The sequence below is a fragment of the Phaeoacremonium minimum genome, assembly GCF_000392275.1.
Source record: "Phaeoacremonium minimum UCRPA7 unplaced genomic scaffold PA7_03_scaffold_265, whole genome shotgun sequence".
Taxonomy (NCBI): Eukaryota; Fungi; Ascomycota; class Sordariomycetes; order Togniniales; family Togniniaceae; genus Phaeoacremonium; species Phaeoacremonium minimum.
In genome coordinates, this window is record NW_006921170.1 from 139,846 (window position 1) to 159,014 (window position 19,169).

The window sequence follows — 19,169 nt, forward strand, 5'->3', positions numbered from 1 at the left end:
TGGCAATTGCAACAGCATTGCTGTCTTTAGCCAATAGTTTCATATTAGCAGCCGTCAACCGACACCGAGACAAAAGATTTGGCAAGCCCATCCCAGGTGCTCCAGTAGATGTGACGGAACTCGCAGACAAGAGCCCGCATTTCAGGTTCATTACTTGAGACAAATATTGCCTTCTCAGGGTTTAGGTAGCAAGGATAGAAAACCTTTCTCTGGCAGGTCAGACTTCGTGGATGAAAGGTGGAGTCTGGCTGCGTGAGTAGAAAGAATTGAAAACTCATGTTCAGTCAAATTTGATGGCCTGCTTTTCATCTGTGCAAACAATGAAGTGACTATAGCGAGATGACCTTGAATTCACATCACGATATCATGCAGGTAATTAAAGATACCATGGGTTCCAACACTCGATAATTTTATTCTCGTAGATTTGTGATAAATTGAGTGGCTTTTACGCTTCCTTGCTCTCAATCTCGTCTAGCTTTACATCTACGCAAGCTTGTTTTGCGAGCGCATGTAGAGCATCCACCTCGCCCCTTGAATAAGGGATGCCACCACTTTCTCTTTGACCTTGCATTTGCGCCTCGATCTCACCACTCGTGTATATCCGCTCCACCCCAGCAGCTTTGTCACAATCTCTAACTCTCTGAATTAGAGTGTCCATTCTGCTCTTTAGCTCGTCCATTCCATTGTCCAGAAACACTTCGGGTCTAAAGACCAGAAACCAGTGGCCGACATTCTGAGGTTCGTCGAGATTTTTATACTGATCATTCACACCGCCCGCAAAAGCGGCGCCAGACATAAGGCCCCCAAAGATGTCCATCATCATCGCCAATCCGCTACCTTTTGGTCCCCCAATAGGCAGCACAACCCCACCCGCAAGAGCTGCCTCGGGGTCAGTTGTCGGTCGACCTTCCGCATCTAATGCATAACCCTCTGGGATCTTTTCACCCCTCCTTGCTGCTTTCCTGATCTTACCCCTGGCAGCTACACTTGGTGACATGTCGAGAATGAAGTCTCCGGCTTTCCCTCCTGGCACTCCAACAGCAAATGGACTCGTTCCCAAAAGCGGCTCCTTAGCACCCCATGGAGGCATACTTCGCGAAGCATTCGTAAAAGCTATGGCTGCATAGCCCTTCTTGATAGCTCGTAGTAGATATGTAGCAGCCATTCCATAATGATTACTATGGCGCACGGCCACGACTCCAATGCCGTATGTTGCTGCCATCTCTGATGCCTTATCAATGGCAAGGGCGGCGGCAACAAATCCGAAAGTGTTTTTGGCGTCAAGTAATGCCATTACAGGGGTTCGAACATCAAATTTCAAGTCTGGATTTGGTACAACAACGCCATGCTTAAGTCGCTCAACATAGCCGCCAAGCCGATTTATACCATGAGTGTCGACCCCGCGAAGGTCGGCAAGAACGAGGGAGTCTGCTATGAGTGATGCCCGGTCTGCAGGTACATCATATTTCTCTAGAATAGACTTGACGAAGCCATGGGCCGAGCTTGGCGTGACAAGTACACTTGCAGCCATTGTGTTGGGTTGTGGCTTGGTACGGTCTACCTTCGATCCAAGCTGATGATGTCCACTCTCACAGGATTACTACGAATAATGATCAATATACAGTAGCTTCTACGTGCCGACCTCGGTACCGCAGTCGTATCAAGTGGAGTTGATAAGCAGATTCCGGATTGCGGGCAGTTTCCGGGGTACCCGCCCGGGAGGACGGCCTGGTACAGGATGTCGGTCAAGCAGCGGGTACATGCAGCGTGGCTTGCATGTCTGCAAGTTCCCCGGGCCTTAGCATGTTTATCACCAGTTAAGAGGTTGGTCATTCGTGTTGACGTCTCTGGGACTCTGCAGGGTAGGCAAATGTCTTGGGCACGTGGATGCTAAATTTATACACATCTTTCATCCATGCCAACATTCGTATAGGTGTCAGCATAAATTCATAAACAAATCAATACTCCCAACGAACAACGTGTATTTCTATCTTGGAAGTTATTTGAGCTGTGCGGGCCATATCTTAGACCAATTTGCCGGGCACGTCAGTCTTTCCTTCTAGGACTGCCAATAGCGACTTCACCACCGCCAAGCCACTGTTGCTCTGGTTTTCTATTGTAGATGCTCCAATATGCGGTGTCATGATGACATTGTCCAACTCTAAAAAGTCGCCGTATGCTTCAAGCGTCGGCGGTTCGACCTCCATAGCATCCAGTACGGCACCCCATAGCCTCTTCTTCCGTAGCTCTTGTAGCAATGCCTTTTCATCGACCACACCACCCCGAGCAGCATTAATAAGAATCGCTTTGTCCTTCATAAGGCCAAACTCCCGTGCACCTATCATACCTCTTGTACTGTCTAGAAGGGGAACGTGAAGCGTAATGACATCTGATATCTTCAGGAGCTCATCCACAGTGTTGACTCTCACATGAGGAATCTCCCCCTGATTCCAGACACCCTGTGGTGCAGCAGGATCGTACCCTATGACCTTCGCATCGCATGCTCCAATCCACTTCTTTGCAGCAATCTTTCCGATGTTGCCCATCCCTATGACCCCAACAGTCTTTTGGAAAAGGCTCAAGCCGAGGGTCGTACTTCGCACGATCTTCTCTCCTTTTCGCACTCGGCGATCGACCTCAGTCACACGCCGGCTAAGCGATAGAGCCAATGCCAGAGAGAATTCCGCGACCGACTCACTGTTGAGTGCCGGTGTGTTGTGCACTGCAACGCCAGCGGCCTTGGCGGCTTTGAGATCAATGTTATCGACGCCAACGCCTTGCTTGACCACAACACGCAGCTGGCTTGCCGCCCTGAAGTCGGCATCAGTCAGGCGAGTATCTGATCGGAGGATCACACCGACGGCATGTTGATGCCAATCCGCTTTGCGTGGATCATTTGGCAGAACTAGATCAATCCAGTCGGTAGCCTTGAGTAGGGCAATAGCATCTTCATGATAGGGGTCAAGAACGTAGACTGCTGGGTTTGCAGCCATGTTTCGTAAACAAAGAATACACTAGAGGCTCAAGGGTCGACGCTTCTCTCTGTAGCTTGGCTAACTTACTTAATCGAGTTCAGAGCAAAGCCTCGACCACTCCTTTTTAGACACGATCGTTGTTTACATGATCCATCGTTTTGTCTTCTTCTCGCAGCGAAAAGCTTCCAATTCTCAAACACCTGTGGACCTTCCGGAAAGTCGCCCGGAAGTTGGCCGGTTAAATGGCGCCGGGTGCTGTTAGTGAAATTTGAATGGGTCAGGCCGTCATCGTCGCCAATGACACTAACAATCGTATGCGGTGAGCCCCGCGAGACGCTGGAGAGGTTGCGCAATAGCGGCTTTGCGCCGACTCAAGCTCGGACATGCAGCCGGTTGCCGACTTTGCCCGGGGCCTTGGGTCTTCACGTGTGAATGGACAAAGCGAAACTTAGCTTCCAGGTAATGAGAGTAGTAGCATTTCATGACCAGATCATGTCAATCATCGCAGGGAGAGTCAATATCGGGCATCAATTGATCTCAAGAACTTCGTTTATAGGAGCACGTCATTCATTCACAACACTGCAGCCCCGCATTCGTGCCAAATTCTTCTCGTTAACAGCAAAGATGGCATCACAAGATCCCATTGTCAAGGCGCTACAGGAGTATACTGCGTGAGTTCCCTGACGCGTCCATAAACAACGTAGAAGTATTGACGGATCGCAGCTGTGATGTTTCTGACGCCCTGTGCAAGCTGAAATACCGAAATGGGGGCTTTCTGTCCGGCCTAACGCTGTGGTCACCACAACGACAAGAAGGTGACACCAAGATTGTTGGACCGGCATATACCGTCAAGTACGCGCCATTGGATGACCCTACTCCTAAGCACCCAACACATTATGTGAGGAATACTTTGCGCTTCTTTCTTGATGATATATCGCTTACTAGAACAACATATAGATCGATTCCGTTCCGGAAGGCGCAGTTGTGTTTGTTTCTTGCCCGCCTAAGACACCGAATGCTGTTTATGGTGGTCTCATGTCTGCCAGGGCACAGGCGAGTAAAGCTGTCGGCTCCGTCATCGACGGTCGATTCAGAGATTTGCAGGAGCAGCGCGATCTCAATTTTCCTGTAAGATAGCTTGAGTTTGCCCTATTGCTTGATAGCTAATGACGTTTAGATATTCGCCCGTGATGTTGGGACGGCTCCGCCATACGAGCTAGTCAAGGTGGTTGGTGTGAATGTGCCCGTCAAATTGCAGACAGATGAGCAAGATATGACGATCAATCCCGGTGACTATATCATCGGCGATTTGAATGGTGTTGTCGTACTTCCCAAGAACCTAGCCGAGCAGGCTTTGCCTCTGATGGCAAAGCAAGTTGAGGCAGACTCACAAATGGCTGTTGAGATCAAGAAGGGTATGAGCTTTTCAGAGGCAAGCAAGAAATTTAGGGCATGATGGGAAGGTGAAAGCGATCATGGCAGAACTACACCAGTGTAGAGCAGTTATAGGCAGTAACCAAAGTAGCAGTCCCGCTGTACTGACGACTTATGCTGCAACGGTACAATGACAATGTCATCACTGTACAGCCGAACTCATTCGTCTTTATCTCGTGAAATATCTTCGTTCTTCTGCTAACATTATTCACAACGCGAGTTGGTGAGCTGACTAATGGGGAAGGATTGGCGTTGCATGCGCAAGCAAGGCGCGATTTTGTGCAAGGAAGATGCGATCTGTTGCGGAACCAAGACGCTAACCCCGCCATGATTATAAATCGTGCGATATCAACTCGCTTCCAGCCGGTGGCATAGAGCATTGGTCTTCATCCGTGCTATAGAAATAAGACAGACTTCTCGGTATAATTTGGTTCCACTCTCATTGTAGCAAACATGGCCAAGTTGTCTGAGAAGTTGGTTGGCAAGAGAATTGCTGTGGTCGGCGGGTCTTCCGGGTATGGCAGTCAATGCATCGAATGAGAAGAAGTGCTAACACATGATAGAATAGGATTTGGCGCTGCAGAAGCATTGGCTGATGTCGGAGCAATTGTGACTATTATTTCATCATCACAAGAAAACATCGACAAGGCCCTTGGCCGCCTGAACAATCCCAAAGTTCAGGGCCGCGTGGGCGACGTTCGAGATGAAGAGGCTTTCACCCAGCTTTTAGTTTCCCTTGCTCCCCTGGACCATATTGTATTCTCTGGTGTCGACAAGATCATCCGCGGCCCACTTGCTGAGGCGAATCTGGATGAAGCGAAACACTTATTTGGGGTTAAGTTTTGGGGGAGTATCGTCGTGGGAAAAGGTAGGTCAAGCTGCAACCGGCTGTATCATGTCGTTTTTTCGGCGTTCTGACAGTGCTCTGCAGCTCTTGCGAAGCACGATATCATTTCTCCAGGAGGGTCCTTGACACTCACGTCTGGCGGTGCCGCATTCAAACCCGGAAAGGGAGCGGCGATTGGGGGAGCACTGAATGGAGGTGTTGTAAGCCTAACAAAAGGTCTTGCGAATGAGCTTGCGGACAAGAGAATTCGCGTCAATACTGTTGTACCTGGCCTAGTCAAGACAGAGCTCTGGGACAAGTTGGGTCACAGCAAAGAAAAGCAGGAAGAGATATTCAACAAAGGCTCAAAGGACTTGAGCGTCGGATTTGTCGCAACACCTACAGATATCGCTGAGGCATATTTGTACACGGTTAGGGCAGATTATGCGAATGGGACTCTTGTCGTAATTGGTAAGCCCTCAGAAATATTCGGAGATCCTGCGATGGTTAATACCTCTAACTTTTGTTGTAGATGGTGGTTCGCAGATCTAGATCTGTATGGTAACAATGAGAGCAAATATGTCACCATAACCCTATCAGTTGTAGTCAATATCATCAATTCAATCATGCGCAGCACACTATTATAAACAATTGACGAGGTATGACGTTGTGATCCGGCAATGTGAGCAAATCGAAGTGGGAAGATCTAAGTCTGCTGACATCAGAAGTCTAAACAGTCTCCCTAGGCCGAGTCTCAACCTTGTGGAACTTCAATTCAACAGCAAGGCTTGAGCGACCATGAAGAAAGGCGGATACTGTGCCACTTGCTTGGGCATGTTATTGAAACGGGAATGCGCAAGCTACCAACTGAAAAAATTGAGTCCATCTAAAACCTCGGTCTCGGATACAGGTAGTTTGACTCTCAATCTGAAACACATGAGCACGTGCTATGACCAGCCAATCTTATTGCGCCTTTTCTATGAACTTAGAATCTGCGACGACCATAGTCCTTATTGCAAACATGGAGAAGATGACATGCACTTTCTCTTTGGTGATCAGCTTAGGCCATTGAATTGCAATCTGGCATGTGAAAGACGCGTCGGGATATTTGCTGGGAAGATCAGGCTAACCGATCGAAACCCCTATGTTTGAAAAATTTCTAGACCATGCTAAAAGAGGATCCTCAACCAAATCTGGCAAGCTGAATCTCGGCAAGGACCCTGACTCGCCATTGAATTCCACCACTATGGCGCGGCCAGCAGTCTGGACCAGTCAGGAGCGAGGGAATGTTGAGCCGCACGGGCCCGATGCCGGGTACGTTTTCAAGTCCCCTGCTGCTGGTGGAACGTTGGTATCAATTTTGTTGGTATCTTATTTTTCCCCCCCTTAGCTTGGCGCGACCCCGTTTCTTAGCTCGAGAGGGAGAGGGAGAATAAAATGGCGGGCTGCCGCCGGTTGCGGGCTCGTTCCTGGGGAGTCTCGTCTTCAAGTTCTGGAGGGTGAAAAAACTTCTCAAGAACCAGGGGAATCGCCATGTCGCAAACTACTATGACTGTCACGGCTCGAAAGCCCGAACAGAAGGTAATGACAATATGCGCCGCCATATATATGTATATGCGCAACTGAGCTAACGTTTTACAAGAAATCGGAGGCCTCTGTCCCTGATGTGAACACAATCAGAAATGCCATTCCGGCGCATTGCTTTGAGCCATCGACATTGCGCTCATTGTCGTATGTTGCTAGAGATCTTACTCTGGCGGCCGCTCTAGGTTGGCTTGCCCTGACCTATATCCCACAAATTCCCAGCACTCTATACCGCACAATCGCCTGGATTGTCTACGGATTTTGCCAGGGCTGCGTCGGTACTGGAATCTGGATTCTGGCCCATGAAGCTGGTCACGGTGCCTTCTCAGCACACCAGACCCTTAATGATATTGTCGGCTGGGCTCTTCATTCGGCATTGCTAGTCCCATACTTCTCTTGGAAGTTCTCGCACCATCGCCACCACCGATACACTGGCCATATGGAAAAGGACATGGCTTTTGTGCCAGCGACCCGACCTAACTCACCCAAGAAAGGCTTCAGCACTCTCTACCTCAACCCCGAATGGCTTGAGGACTTTGAGGACGCCCCGATTATCCAGCTTCTACGTTTGATAGTGCATCAGCTTGGCGGGTGGCAGGCATATCTCCTTTTCAATGTCTCGGCTGGTAAGGCTAGTCGCCAATACGAGGGATCCAGCTGGTTCCGCAACAGCCACTTCGACCCTGGTAGTGCAGTCTTCCGACCGAATGAGGCTCTCTACATCGTGCTCTCAGATATCGGCCTTGCCATTACAATCGCAGCCCTGTATATGGCTTCGAAGGTTGTGGGAGGAAGCACGGTATTCCTACTTTACGGAGTTCCCTATTTTTGGGTTCATCATTGGCTTGGTATGCGCCCAATTCTCATCATCCATTGAACATCACTAATAAATCATGATAGTCGCTATTACCTATTTGCATCACACTCATCCAGAGTTGCCTCACTATGAGGCTGATTCCTGGACCTTTGTCAAGGGTGCTCTTGCTACAGTTGACCGTGATTTCGGGTTCATTGGCCGCCACATGTTCCATGGTATCATCGATACCCACGTTGTCCACCATCTTTTCCCGTGAGTCTTCTCCAAAGTCCGAGGATTGCAGACCTGTAACTAACAACATCAGGCGCATCCCATTCTACTACGCCGATGAGGCAACTGAGGCTATCAAGACCCTTCTTGGAGATCTCTACCACCGAGACGACCGATCCTTTATGGGACAACTTTGGACCACCTTCAACGAGTGCAAATTTGTTGAAAGCAACCCTAAAGTTCCTGGTGCTTTGAAATGGGCTGAATAAGTCCATGTATATATTTAGACATAGACCGCATGCATCTCACGACACTAGACCTAGACATGACTAGACATAGACATTTATAGAGACAGAAGAACGAACAGCTATGTTGGCGGCTTACAATCAAGTCGATGGGACCGAGGCTGTCAACTTATTAGAGATATTGATATCCAGCATTAGAGTTCGGGCCTATTGAGGGGGTCTTAACAAAGATCATATTTGAAATCCATGCGCACGGCCTAAATGCTTGAAGTGACAATGATACCAAGCGAGAACATTGTATTGACGGCGAACATTGCTCGTAGCTATCAACCTGTTCAGCTTACATGTTGCCTTGACGGGAGCTGAGATGGGTTGCATATCGAAGGATCACGAACAGGATTGTCCTCATGTTCGATACCAAAGCAACAACCAACATGAGACTTTCAGAAGGAATTCGGAAGTGAAGCGGGCCAGAAAGATTTGCAAGCCAGATGAAATAAGATGAAAATGCTTGAAACGATGCAATCCTGTCGCAGGGAGCAGGACAATGCAAAGACAGGGCCATAGGGCTGAGAATAGATAACATCCAATATGTCCCGGTTGCATGAACACCTGATATCAGGAGGATTGGTCCTTTTTAGCTTGGCGCCGCAGACGTCTGTGGCGTGATCAAAGAACTAATAGCATCAGTCAAACCCCACGATTAGAGAGCACTGATTGTGTCTCGCTGATTGGCCAAGTCGCTTGAAGGATGCTGTTACTAACAAAGAAAGTGCGGCTAACATGGAGATCAAACGCCCAGCACTGTGGCTTCGTCCACCAAGTTGGCGTCTCATTTCAGTACAAGTGCGGCACAGTTCATGGGACATACAATACTGGCAACCGAGTTTGCTGGGCTGTGCGATAACATGGTGAATACAACTTTTCCATAGAGAAGGAAAGACAAATCCACAGCCACCACAATGATTATGTTGGAGTGTATAAAGAACCATGCCTTTGTCCACTTGAGTGGATCACTTGGACACACACTGCCAGGTCTCGTTGATTGGTTTCGCTGATATGGCAATTACTTCAAATGATATCTTTACGGGTTTGTGGACAAATTGGGCTAAGGGATCTGTATTTGGGGCAACTATTACCATTCCATCAGGCATGGGAGCGATTCTCACGGCTGTTCTCGCGATATTTGTGCAACTCGCCGCAAATCATATTTGGCACCTGGCATCATATATCATTCACCGCGTGAGAGACACAGATGAGGTACGGTGGAAACTTTCGAAATAATATTGACCAATCTAACAGTAACTAGGATTGCTATGGTATCGTCAGGCAGCAACAAGTTGTCTTAAGGAACACATCGTCTCCTCTCGCCACGTCTCTTCGAATCTTCCAACTCGCCTGGGCATGGCGTAATCGACGTCCCATATCCCTATGGCTGTGGAGCTCGCTAGCAATCATTCTCCCGGCGCTTCTCTGCGCCTCAGCTGGAATCCTAGCTGGTATCTTCTCCTCGTTTGTCATCTCGACATCTGATATCGAGGTGCTTCTGAATTCAGCAAACTGCGGCATGTGGGACACTAAGAATCCATTTACTGAAGGCCAGGCAAACCAGAACGTCGCCGCCAGTAATGTCTTTGCAGCTGAAGGATTGATCGCTGGTGAAGCATATGCGAGACAATGCTACAATGCCTCATCCCTGAAGGATTGCAACACGTTTTCTGTGCCTACTATCAACTGGAGGACCGACTTTCTGGCTGCTTGTCCCTTTGACGAGAGCATGTGCATCGGACCTGCAATGGCGATGGATACTGGCCCAATCAACTCAAACCATGTCCTAGGTCTTAACTTTGCACCAGAAAATCAGATCACAATGCGCAAGTTGACAACCTGTGCTCCCTTAGTCCAAGATGGGTTCGTCACCATTTATAATGATTCCGGGTTGAACTATGCCTTGTATGAGTATGGTCCCACCGTGGGGTTGTTTAACGCAAACTATACCTGGCCCATTAATCTGGAGACACTGGATCTTGTAACAGCATACACTACAGCGTACGTGAATCCGAGAACACAACCTTATCTAAACTTTCCTAACACATAATTAGAGCCATGGCATATTGGTCTGATGCATCCTATCAGAACGATTTTGACCCCATTCCGGCGCTGAATCGGTCAGACGGAGATGGCACACTGTTCTTTCTTTCTAGCAATGCTCTGCAGTTTCCGCAGCCTTGTGACGACCTAGTTTTTGCTGCCCACACGCCAGACCCTGGTGTGTCTTTCAGTAACGAGACATTCTTTCTGGGAGATAACCCTGCCGGTGTTTTTGGCTGCCTTGAACAGGTAATGAGTACTCAGCAGCGTATCATGAGTAAGACTAATGGTTAATTGTAGTATCAAATTTGCAACCCAGCAGTCTCTGGCGGCTCGACTCTCTGTAGTGCTGTGACGGGAATATTTGCTTCAACAGATACGGAGGTTGCCAACCTCAATCTGAATGCAATTCAGGATGCTATAGTGCAGGTCCTTTTTGAGGCTATCGCCTTCTGGGATGTCACGATGACGATCAATGCGGCGAGCAGCCCCCCAAACTTACTTGCACAAAGCCGCGTCACAGCAGGCTCTCAATTCTCTCTGCCCTCAAACCAATGGCAGATCGAGCTGCAGAATTGGCATGCTGCCGTCCTCTCTACATTACAAGAGCGCCTCACAATGCACGTCATTGGACCATCGGATCAATCAACTCAACAATTTGTCCTGGCACCGGAGGTTGATGCCGCCAAGTCAGTGTGTCGCGCGCAAAGGGTCCGAGTTGGCCAAGACTTCAACAATGTCTCTATGTTTGGACTGCTGTTTGTCTTGATAGGGGGTGCCATGGTAATTCTCACTAGCGTCTGCCTTGACTCCATCGTGGGTCTCGTTGTCAAGCTCACAAAGTCGACCAAGGTGGCCAAGGGACAAGAAAGCTGGTTTTTGGACGACGTGTTACAGATACAGCGACTGGCTTACAAAGGACAGACCTTCTGGAACTGGTACGGTGATACTGCAGGAGAAACACCGATTCCAGAAGAGGGTTGCTTGCTGGGACCTCTGGAGGAGCCACTGAGTATAAAGAACAGTCGCGACTTCGTAGGCACAGGCAGCGTCTATCTCTCCGATAGAACGAGAGCATAGACGGTTTATACTCGACAATAGTGTATCACATATCATTAGCTCCTCACTGTGGATTGAGTTTCTAACAACTATTGGACACGGCACCGCTGTCCACAATGATGGCGATGTCCAGCCCGCAACAGGCTTCCATATCTTCCAGGCGTCGTGTTCCTGTGCGCAAGCAAAGTAGTGCTGGGCCCCAATTGTCAAGCGTAGATAGTCGACAAGGTGATACCAGTGCAATTTTGCCCACCCACTGCTCCTGGTCCAGCACCAAGATCCAATTGTAGGCCACACCCGAGTAGTGTCTTCCACGTGTCTTGCTGGCAAGTCAGCTGACCCGAATCTACCGAGCACACTGCAGGCTGGTATTCGGGCTCGAGATTCTGCACAATCTTCCCATCCAGAAGGTATATAGCGCTGGCCGTCAATTCCTCGCGAGCCTCGACGGCGGCGATTTCTGGGTATCCTTGATCGCCTAAGCTACCCACGGCGCACAAATGCCCGCTGCCCTCGACACTGAAGCTACTGGCGCGCTCCTGCTCGGATGTAAACAGGATCATGTTGCCGCTTGTCTTGAGATACCAGCCATCGAACACGGAGCCGTCCTGCTTGATTTGCACAGCGAAGGGAGTCGCGGTCTCCCCGCAGGTCGTGTCGAGTACCCGCGACGGTGTGCTCGTAGCAGTCGTCAGCGGTCGCGTGCCAGTCCCCGTCGCGTTGCCGTGCGGGTATGACCCGTTTCCGCGAAAGGTTGGGGCTGTGCCATTTCGAGGGAGGACAATTCGAGGCATGTTGGGCTTCGGGTCTTCGCCCTGTAGCCAACTGTCAAGGCTCCATGCTAACCCGCACGATGAGTACGCTAGCACCGGAATGATGATTGACAGAGGTCGCATCTCTTTCAGCTATCACGGCGACTAGAAAACACGCACCCTCGCAGGATGTCGTGCTTGAGAGGGTCGGTGTGGACGGTGGTGGGAAGGAAATCCATTTCGTCCTAGCTGACTTGGTCGTGGAAAACCTGTTTTGTTTGCTATAACAGAGCCGGTCGTGAAAGTGTTAAGGTAGCATTTTCAGGGGATTTAATTGCGGTTTCATGCAATTGGCATCCTCCCTAGAGCCAATAGTAGCTTGTTCTGAAGGCAAGAGGCCCAGCACCCGATTGCACTGATAACGATGTATACATGTACCTGGTTTATGATAAGCCTACTGTTCGCGGGGTAGATTTTTGGTCAAAGCATCGAATTCTCGACATCGGCTCTAAATCAATTCTACGAACCTTTCTCACGGTACCACAAGCAAATCGAGGACACGGACATCGCTGTGTACAATCACTGCAAGGGCAATTCCAAGTTTGCTGCCGTTACATTTGATACGTCCAACCCGTGCGAGTGGCACATTCACTTTGAATTGATCATAGACAGCAAGGAAGAATGGAACTATGAGTGGAAGTACAGTAGACTGGCCATTTGATCGACTTTGTGTGGCTGGTCCAACGTGATTTGGAGGAGAGGAAGACTAATACAGCCTTGGCGGCTAAGAAGTCTCATGCTGCTCTACGTAGCGCCGCTCATGCGCAATGATGTTGCAATATTTCAAATCTAAATCTAAAGCTACTTCTGGCCTTGGAAACATGGTGATGCAAGAATGCGCCATACGCTCGAAATCCCAAAGCGTGGAGACGGACAAGTGAAAGTGAAAACGGTCTTGAACTTCTCCAATCTTATCTACCCTTGTTTGAGGCAACTGTTCTGGAGCCCTACTGTAGGTACCTAAGTACCCCACTAGGACTAAAAACACCCATAAGTCACGGCACACTCTTCACATGTCTGTACCGAGCAGCTCTCGCCTTCCTTACTTCGACGTATTTGACTTTTCTACTGACTCCTACGTCGCGATAATTCTATATTCCAGCTGAGAGCAAGTTGTGTTCACCAGCCCTTAATGTAATGCTAAAATAACATGTATCGGTTTTTGATCTAATTTTAGGCGTTTACTAGATTGACTTAGCACACAAATGACCTAGTATCTAGCAGATTGCTGAGTAGTGATAGGATTAATTTAGCGCTTTCTTGGAAAATCATGGTAGCATGCCAGAGTGGTTAATGGGTAGGACTTGAATTATTTTACAATGATATCCTATGGCTTCGGCCGCGTAGGTTCGAACCCTACTGCTATCGAACTTTTTGGCTTTTGTTCATGCTTTCTTTCCCCAGCTACATTCCTTCTTAGGCTTGTCACCATACTGTACCTATGCTTTGTTCTTAATAATTTATAGCCATTGATAACTAGAGTGCATCGTACTTCACTTGGTTGTAGCCACGCAAAACACAACGAGAGGCAGTATTCAAACAATCGATGCGAGGGCCGATCTTCCGCATAACGTTGGGTAAGGGCTTTGCAGGACGTTTCAATCTCATTTTTTAACGAGACTTGCCATCCGTTTACAGCCAAGTCAATTGATTTAAAGTAGAGAGCCAGAGCTTTTGTTATCGGCAGTCATCTGTATCTCCTAGAACGCCCTGCCCTGATTGCATTAAGACTTGCAGGCATGATATGTGAACTGATAAATGAATAGCCGTAGAAGATTCGCACTGAATTCAGATGGTCCATCAGAGTTCACAATATCTCTCATACATCGATGGTATGAAATGTTCTTCATTCGGAACTCCTCAAAGTCGGGAATAGTTCGAGGTACTCTTTCGCTCCAAGAGGCCTTCTTCTCCGAACCCAAAGATTTGAGGAGAACTTGTAAGCGCTGCAGATGCTTCCGCCATATGACAACATAAGGACCCATGAGTATCTTGCTATAAATCGATGGTTCCGTGAGATATTGCTCAAGTGATCTTAAAAGATCCTCCTTAGTTCCGAATACGATTCTTGAACAAATATATGAACTATCAAGTAGGATTTCGTTTACTTTCGCGATGTGCTCGGGTGATAAATGGAAGAAGCTAAAATAGAAAATGTGATCTTCTCGCCTTGGACGTTCGTGCGCGCCAAGGGATTGCACTCGGCCGTTTTCCACAACGCTGTAGTTGTTTTTTGCTATCGTTATGGGGAGATCCCCGAGAACCGAGTTGGTACCAGGTCCAAAAACGTCATCAACAACTCTAGACCAGGCCGATTCCCTCCAGGCCTTGGTTTTAGGGTTGGCGTCTTCTTCTGGAATGGGAAGAAGTTTGCTTCGCAGAATGATCATCAATTTCGGGGAAACTGGAGCAAATTCGTGAAACGTGACATAATCAGCATCGTGCATCGTGCCTGTTTTTCCGTCTCGAACAAAGTTATTAGGGCCTTCGAAGATGTTGTAAGCATTGTCGGGAAGAACGAAACTATCTCCGGACTCTGCGGGAGTGCAAATGGCCATATACATTTGCTGAAAATGGCACAGGAACGACATTGCGTCTATAGGAAGCATCTTTCTGTGGATATCCAGCTCCCAATTTCCTGTCGTATCCATGTCTAGCTCCATGATCGTCTCGAGATTATGGAACCAAAGGTCCATCGGGCTTTTCAGGCCACGCTCTCGCATGTAATCATGCACTAGGTCCCGGTCGTCCTCCTGATAACTACTAGCTTCAGCGTGGCAGAAGCGCTTATGGAATGTCTCCCCACGATAATTCAATAAGAATAGAAATTTCCTGACCAGATATGTCTCATTTCTTGTCAGCAAGATGCCGTCGTTGCCGTTCTCGAAATCATTGATAATCTTTCGAAAGATGGCACTTGCTTGTGACTCCATTTTATTGAACATAGCTTCAATACGGCGATGATCGCGTTTCGAAGGCTTCATGGTGTTTTCGTACATGTCGTGCTGCCCGCAAATTCTCTTGACAGGGGCCTCGACTTTATAGCTTTGGGAAGTGGTGAGATCTATACTGTATACTACTGGATCTCTTTTAAACTTCCCTTTGCGACGATTCCGGATTGGCGAATCCGGTGCATTTAGTGCAGATTTCTTACGCTTGTAAGGGTGCGCATAATTTTTCAAGATGAATTGCGGAATGAAATGCTGAAACTCTGGGGTTCTTGATTTGGAAGACATGATGATATTCAAGAATTGCTTGAGTTTCAATAAATGTCAGGAGCAGCTACATATGGTTTTTCCCAAGATGAGGTAGAGTCTTTATAGCTTACAAGAACAAAACAAAGCGTGAGCTCAATAGTGCCTGACTGCCTGATGGGGGGCCTACAAATGCATAGGCCCCCATTTCTACCAATGGAGTGCGTATTTGAAGCTTGGGCACATATACAATCTGGCTTGTAGGAGAATACTTGCAAGCCGAAGTAGAAGGTACTTAACAGATGTGTGCGTTCATTTCAAGTCAAAAGCCATAAATTGGGGTTACCCCCAATCCGTTGCTAATTCATTTGACTCACACATCTTTCCACCACATCTTCACAACTCAATTCTCACAACGTCTATTCTTGTCTTGCCCGCTTCGATTGGCCTCAGTGTACTTGCTCAGCAAACTCCGTCAATCAACAACAATTTGCAATCAATAAGGCTGATCGAAGCGGGCAAGACAAGAATGGGCGTCCGTGGGGTTCCGCTCCTTACCTCATTCCCTTTGTTCCGTCTACGCTTGCGCCCGTCCCATCATACCCGTATGTTACCGAGAAACACAAGTGAACATTCGTTACGGTTCTTTACTAATGAGAGATCACACCAGACATTGGACTTACGTCAACATGGCGGCATTTGAGTGTCTTGTGGTGTCTAATAAGTCCAGCGACGGTGTTTCTCGAAGATCACGTCTTATTCCTCAAGTGGTTGTTGCCTTTGCAATCTGCTTTGGCTGCGGTTTGCCATTTGAGTTACGAGCGCGACCACGAGTATTCACTGGAACAGGCGAAGACCCACAGCCCCTTAAGCGCCGTTGCGTGTCAATTGCGAATCAATTGCGAAGCACGATGCGGGTATGGCAGATAAAGACACCAATATTCAACCACGAACAGTAAGTGCCTCAAAGATCAATTTGAACCCATACTAAAAGACCTTCTACAGTAGATTGATGGACCCGGATAACGTCGCTAAAAGGTGTCCTATTGCTACTGCCGAAAACATCGGGTAGCATTACTCAACAATCTCAACAAGCAAACACACATAAATACAACTCTAGAAGCTAAAAGCCATCATATTTAAAATCCCCAAACTTCAATACCTACCTTCTCGGGGTGGGTTCGTAACTGCTATCGATAGTAATTGGCCATGGAGGAATCTCAAGGCAATGGAGCTTTTGAGTTTAGCTGGGAAGACTCCGGTGACTATTTAGAAAATGGGCAAGTCGAGTGTCAAGATGCCTTATTTGGAATAGGTACGCTCACGGCTGAAACACCATATTGGGTTGCAGAGCTACAAGGACCAGACTCGGATGACACGTACGCGAATACTGGAGACTTTGACACCATCAGAGATTCAAGTGAGATGGATATTGGCACAATATCAGATCCAGATTCAGTACCGCATATCTGGGATGACAATGCTTTCATGAGAGGCATTTCTATCGACAGCGAGCAAATGTCACGGTCCTCAGAACAGCACTCTCCAGCCACATCATCATACTGGGACAACCGGTCCTCATCTCAAGAAGCAGCTCCAGCTTGTATCTGTCCTCAGCAGTTAGACGCCCTGTCGTCTTCTGGATCTTCTCAAGCCATGTCATCCGTATCTCAGATGAGGTCGCCTCAAAGTGCTGTGCCACCTGATTCGGACGACTTGATTAGTCCATCAATGCCAACAAGAGTCGGCAAGGCCAATGAGCCTCTCCGAAAGCCCGCGTGAGTCCATATGTGTTCTTAAAGCCCAGAAGTCCAAATATAACATCTTCACAGAAGGCAATTGCGTCTTGAGACCAAGCCAGAAATCTGCAAGAAGTGTTTCAAAGGATATCAGTATTGGCGTGATCTGAAAAGACATTATGTCATACATCACAAGCGAGAGGCGAAGGACATGAAGCTGAACATGTCTAGGAAAGTTTGCAGCCGGTGTTCAAAAACATTTAGTAGGGATGATCATTTGAAGAGACATTTGGACAGCCCAACAGCATGCAAGGCTAAGTCAAGATACACGCGGTCAAATTGTTGAGACTTTTATTGTGTAGTTTCGTGGTATTATTTCATTCGGTTCCAGATTAGTCTAAGCTTTACGAATTTACGACCATAAAATCTATCCTATGAACTTTATAAGTTGTGACTTCTCCTCTCTACTTGAAAAGAAATCACCTTCATACCTACTATCCTCACTCGTGTGTGTTTTTCACGGCGAGAGCCTTACGACTGGATGGCGGAGAGGATCTCCTTTGCCGCATAATTGCGACCAGCACCTTCGGGATAATTTTTTGACAGTCTCTTCACTTGCTCCAGGATAGCTGCCGTCTTATCACTAAGAATCACCTCTTCTAAAGCACTTGCTAGCTCATTTCGCTTCCATGAAGGCTTGGCTACCTTGTTGGCCCACCGACCGACCTTGAGAAGCTCGACGCGGTTGCCATAGTCGAAGCAGTCGGACCACGCGGGTAACAACACCTGAGGGATACCAGCACTATGGCAGATGTATGTAAGCGGTGTTCTGCTCGAACAAGAACGATTTGACTCACCATATCGACTCATTGAATGAGCTAGCTCCGCCATGATTCACGGAACAAATGACACGCCCTGATTCAAGGATTGATTTCGGTTCCGCCGTTATCCAGCTCGTTATCCTCACGCGATCTGACTCAAATTCTGAGCGCAGTGCATCCTGCACCAGCTTCCATAGGCCCGAGTAATCATTGGGGTCCGATGCATGCTCGCCATGGGGAGTCTTGCGGCGTAGCTTCCAGAGAATCTGCAATTTCGCACCTCCCTTACCTCCGTAGTCCACGTCTTGTGCCTTGTCCAGGAGATCGCGGAAAGCCAAGGCCATCTCCAATGCCTGGTTTACATCCATCTGCAAATGCGTTCCAAGGTTGACGTAGACCGTGGGACCTCGCGCAAGCCATGCTGCAAGCTCACTATCGACGTCGGCAACGGCTGGAGCTGCGCGTACTATTGGACCGCAAGGGATGACGTGCTCCGGGAGTACGTCGAACGGATAGTCGAGGTCTCGTGCATTGGAAACAAGAATACGGAGCCCTGGGGGTGGCGCTTTCAGAACACCTAGCTCATTCGCGGTCATGAGGTTGATCGAAGGCGCGATGTGCTGTCGCATGTAGGATACTGTGTTCTTTATCCTTGTGTCGGTGACAAGCGCATAGCCTGCGACCAAGTTGAAGACGATGTTGCTTGGGATGAGATGCCATGGTAAGGGGAATGGGAAGGCCGAAAAGATACTGGTCGAGTTGTTAGTCCCTCGAAGTCAAGACATAATCATTACGGGAAACTCACAGCGGGTATTTCCACATCATGGCCAGCCACGGCTGAAGTGGTACAGCAAAGTCTTTGATGGTATTCGGTGCCAAGACGATCCAATTTGTGTCAATGTAATGACACAATGTCATCCCAGGAGTAAAAAGGGGCTCGACTACAGTGATATCCGGCTGTACTTCGTCGTAGACACGCTTCGCTTCATGATACAGGCCGACAAACTCCTCCGGCGTCCACGGCTGCATAATTGCCGGAATCATCAGTATGCCCTTCGACGAGTTGATGAACCCTGGGCCTCGGGCAAATGACTCCATGACACCGACCTCAGGTCGTTCTTGGGCGCTCCAATTGCTGATGCCGTTGATCAAATGGAAGATTAGCGGGCTTGCGGTACGGGCGGTGCGCAATGCGAACTCGGATGTATGGCGAACGCCAATTTCCAGCCCGGCAAACGATGCAATGTGAATTTCTGTGTCTGGAGCGATGTGCATCATGGCATGTGCCGTGGCCAGAACGACGTTGGCCTGGCCATAGTCGCTGTTGGTCAGAAAGAGGACCTTTCTCCTAGGGGACGCCAT

At 48.4% G+C, this 19,169-nt stretch overlaps 4 protein-coding genes across 4 annotated transcripts; 2 read left to right on the top strand and 2 right to left on the bottom strand.

The window, feature by feature from the left end:
• Nucleotides 1-2,024: 2,024 nt before the first annotated feature.
• On the bottom strand, nt 2,025-2,993 carry UCRPA7_3218 (putative d-3-phosphoglycerate dehydrogenase protein; the record flags this gene model as incomplete). Its single annotated transcript, XM_007915825.1, has 1 exon — nt 2,025-2,993. The coding sequence occupies one exon, from the start codon at nt 2,991-2,993 to the stop codon at nt 2,025-2,027; it is 969 nt and encodes a 322-aa protein (XP_007914016.1).
• Nucleotides 2,994-3,599: 606 nt separating this feature from the next.
• On the top strand, nt 3,600-5,787 carry UCRPA7_3219 (putative ribonuclease e inhibitor rraa dimethylmenaquinone methyltransferase protein; the record flags this gene model as incomplete). The annotated part of the gene is made up of 7 exons (XM_007915804.1): nt 3,600-3,646; nt 3,699-3,873; nt 3,933-4,103; nt 4,153-4,390; nt 4,978-5,277; nt 5,341-5,706; nt 5,768-5,787. The coding sequence occupies 7 exons, from the start codon at nt 3,600-3,602 to the stop codon at nt 5,785-5,787; spliced, it is 1,317 nt and encodes a 438-aa protein (XP_007913995.1).
• A 981-nt stretch (nt 5,788-6,768) lies between these two features.
• UCRPA7_3220 (putative delta fatty acid desaturase protein) lies at nt 6,769-8,115 on the top strand (the record flags this gene model as incomplete). Its single annotated transcript, XM_007915801.1, has 4 exons — nt 6,769-6,816; nt 6,878-7,667; nt 7,720-7,888; nt 7,941-8,115. The coding sequence occupies 4 exons, from the start codon at nt 6,769-6,771 to the stop codon at nt 8,113-8,115; spliced, it is 1,182 nt and encodes a 393-aa protein (XP_007913992.1).
• Nucleotides 8,116-17,517: 9,402 nt separating this feature from the next.
• Nucleotides 17,518-19,169, bottom strand: UCRPA7_3221 (putative glycosyltransferase family 1 protein; the record flags this gene model as incomplete). Its single annotated transcript, XM_007915781.1, has 3 exons — nt 17,518-17,788; nt 17,844-18,557; nt 18,613-19,169. 3 exons carry the CDS (start codon nt 19,167-19,169, stop codon nt 17,518-17,520), a joined length of 1,542 nt encoding a protein of 513 aa, XP_007913972.1.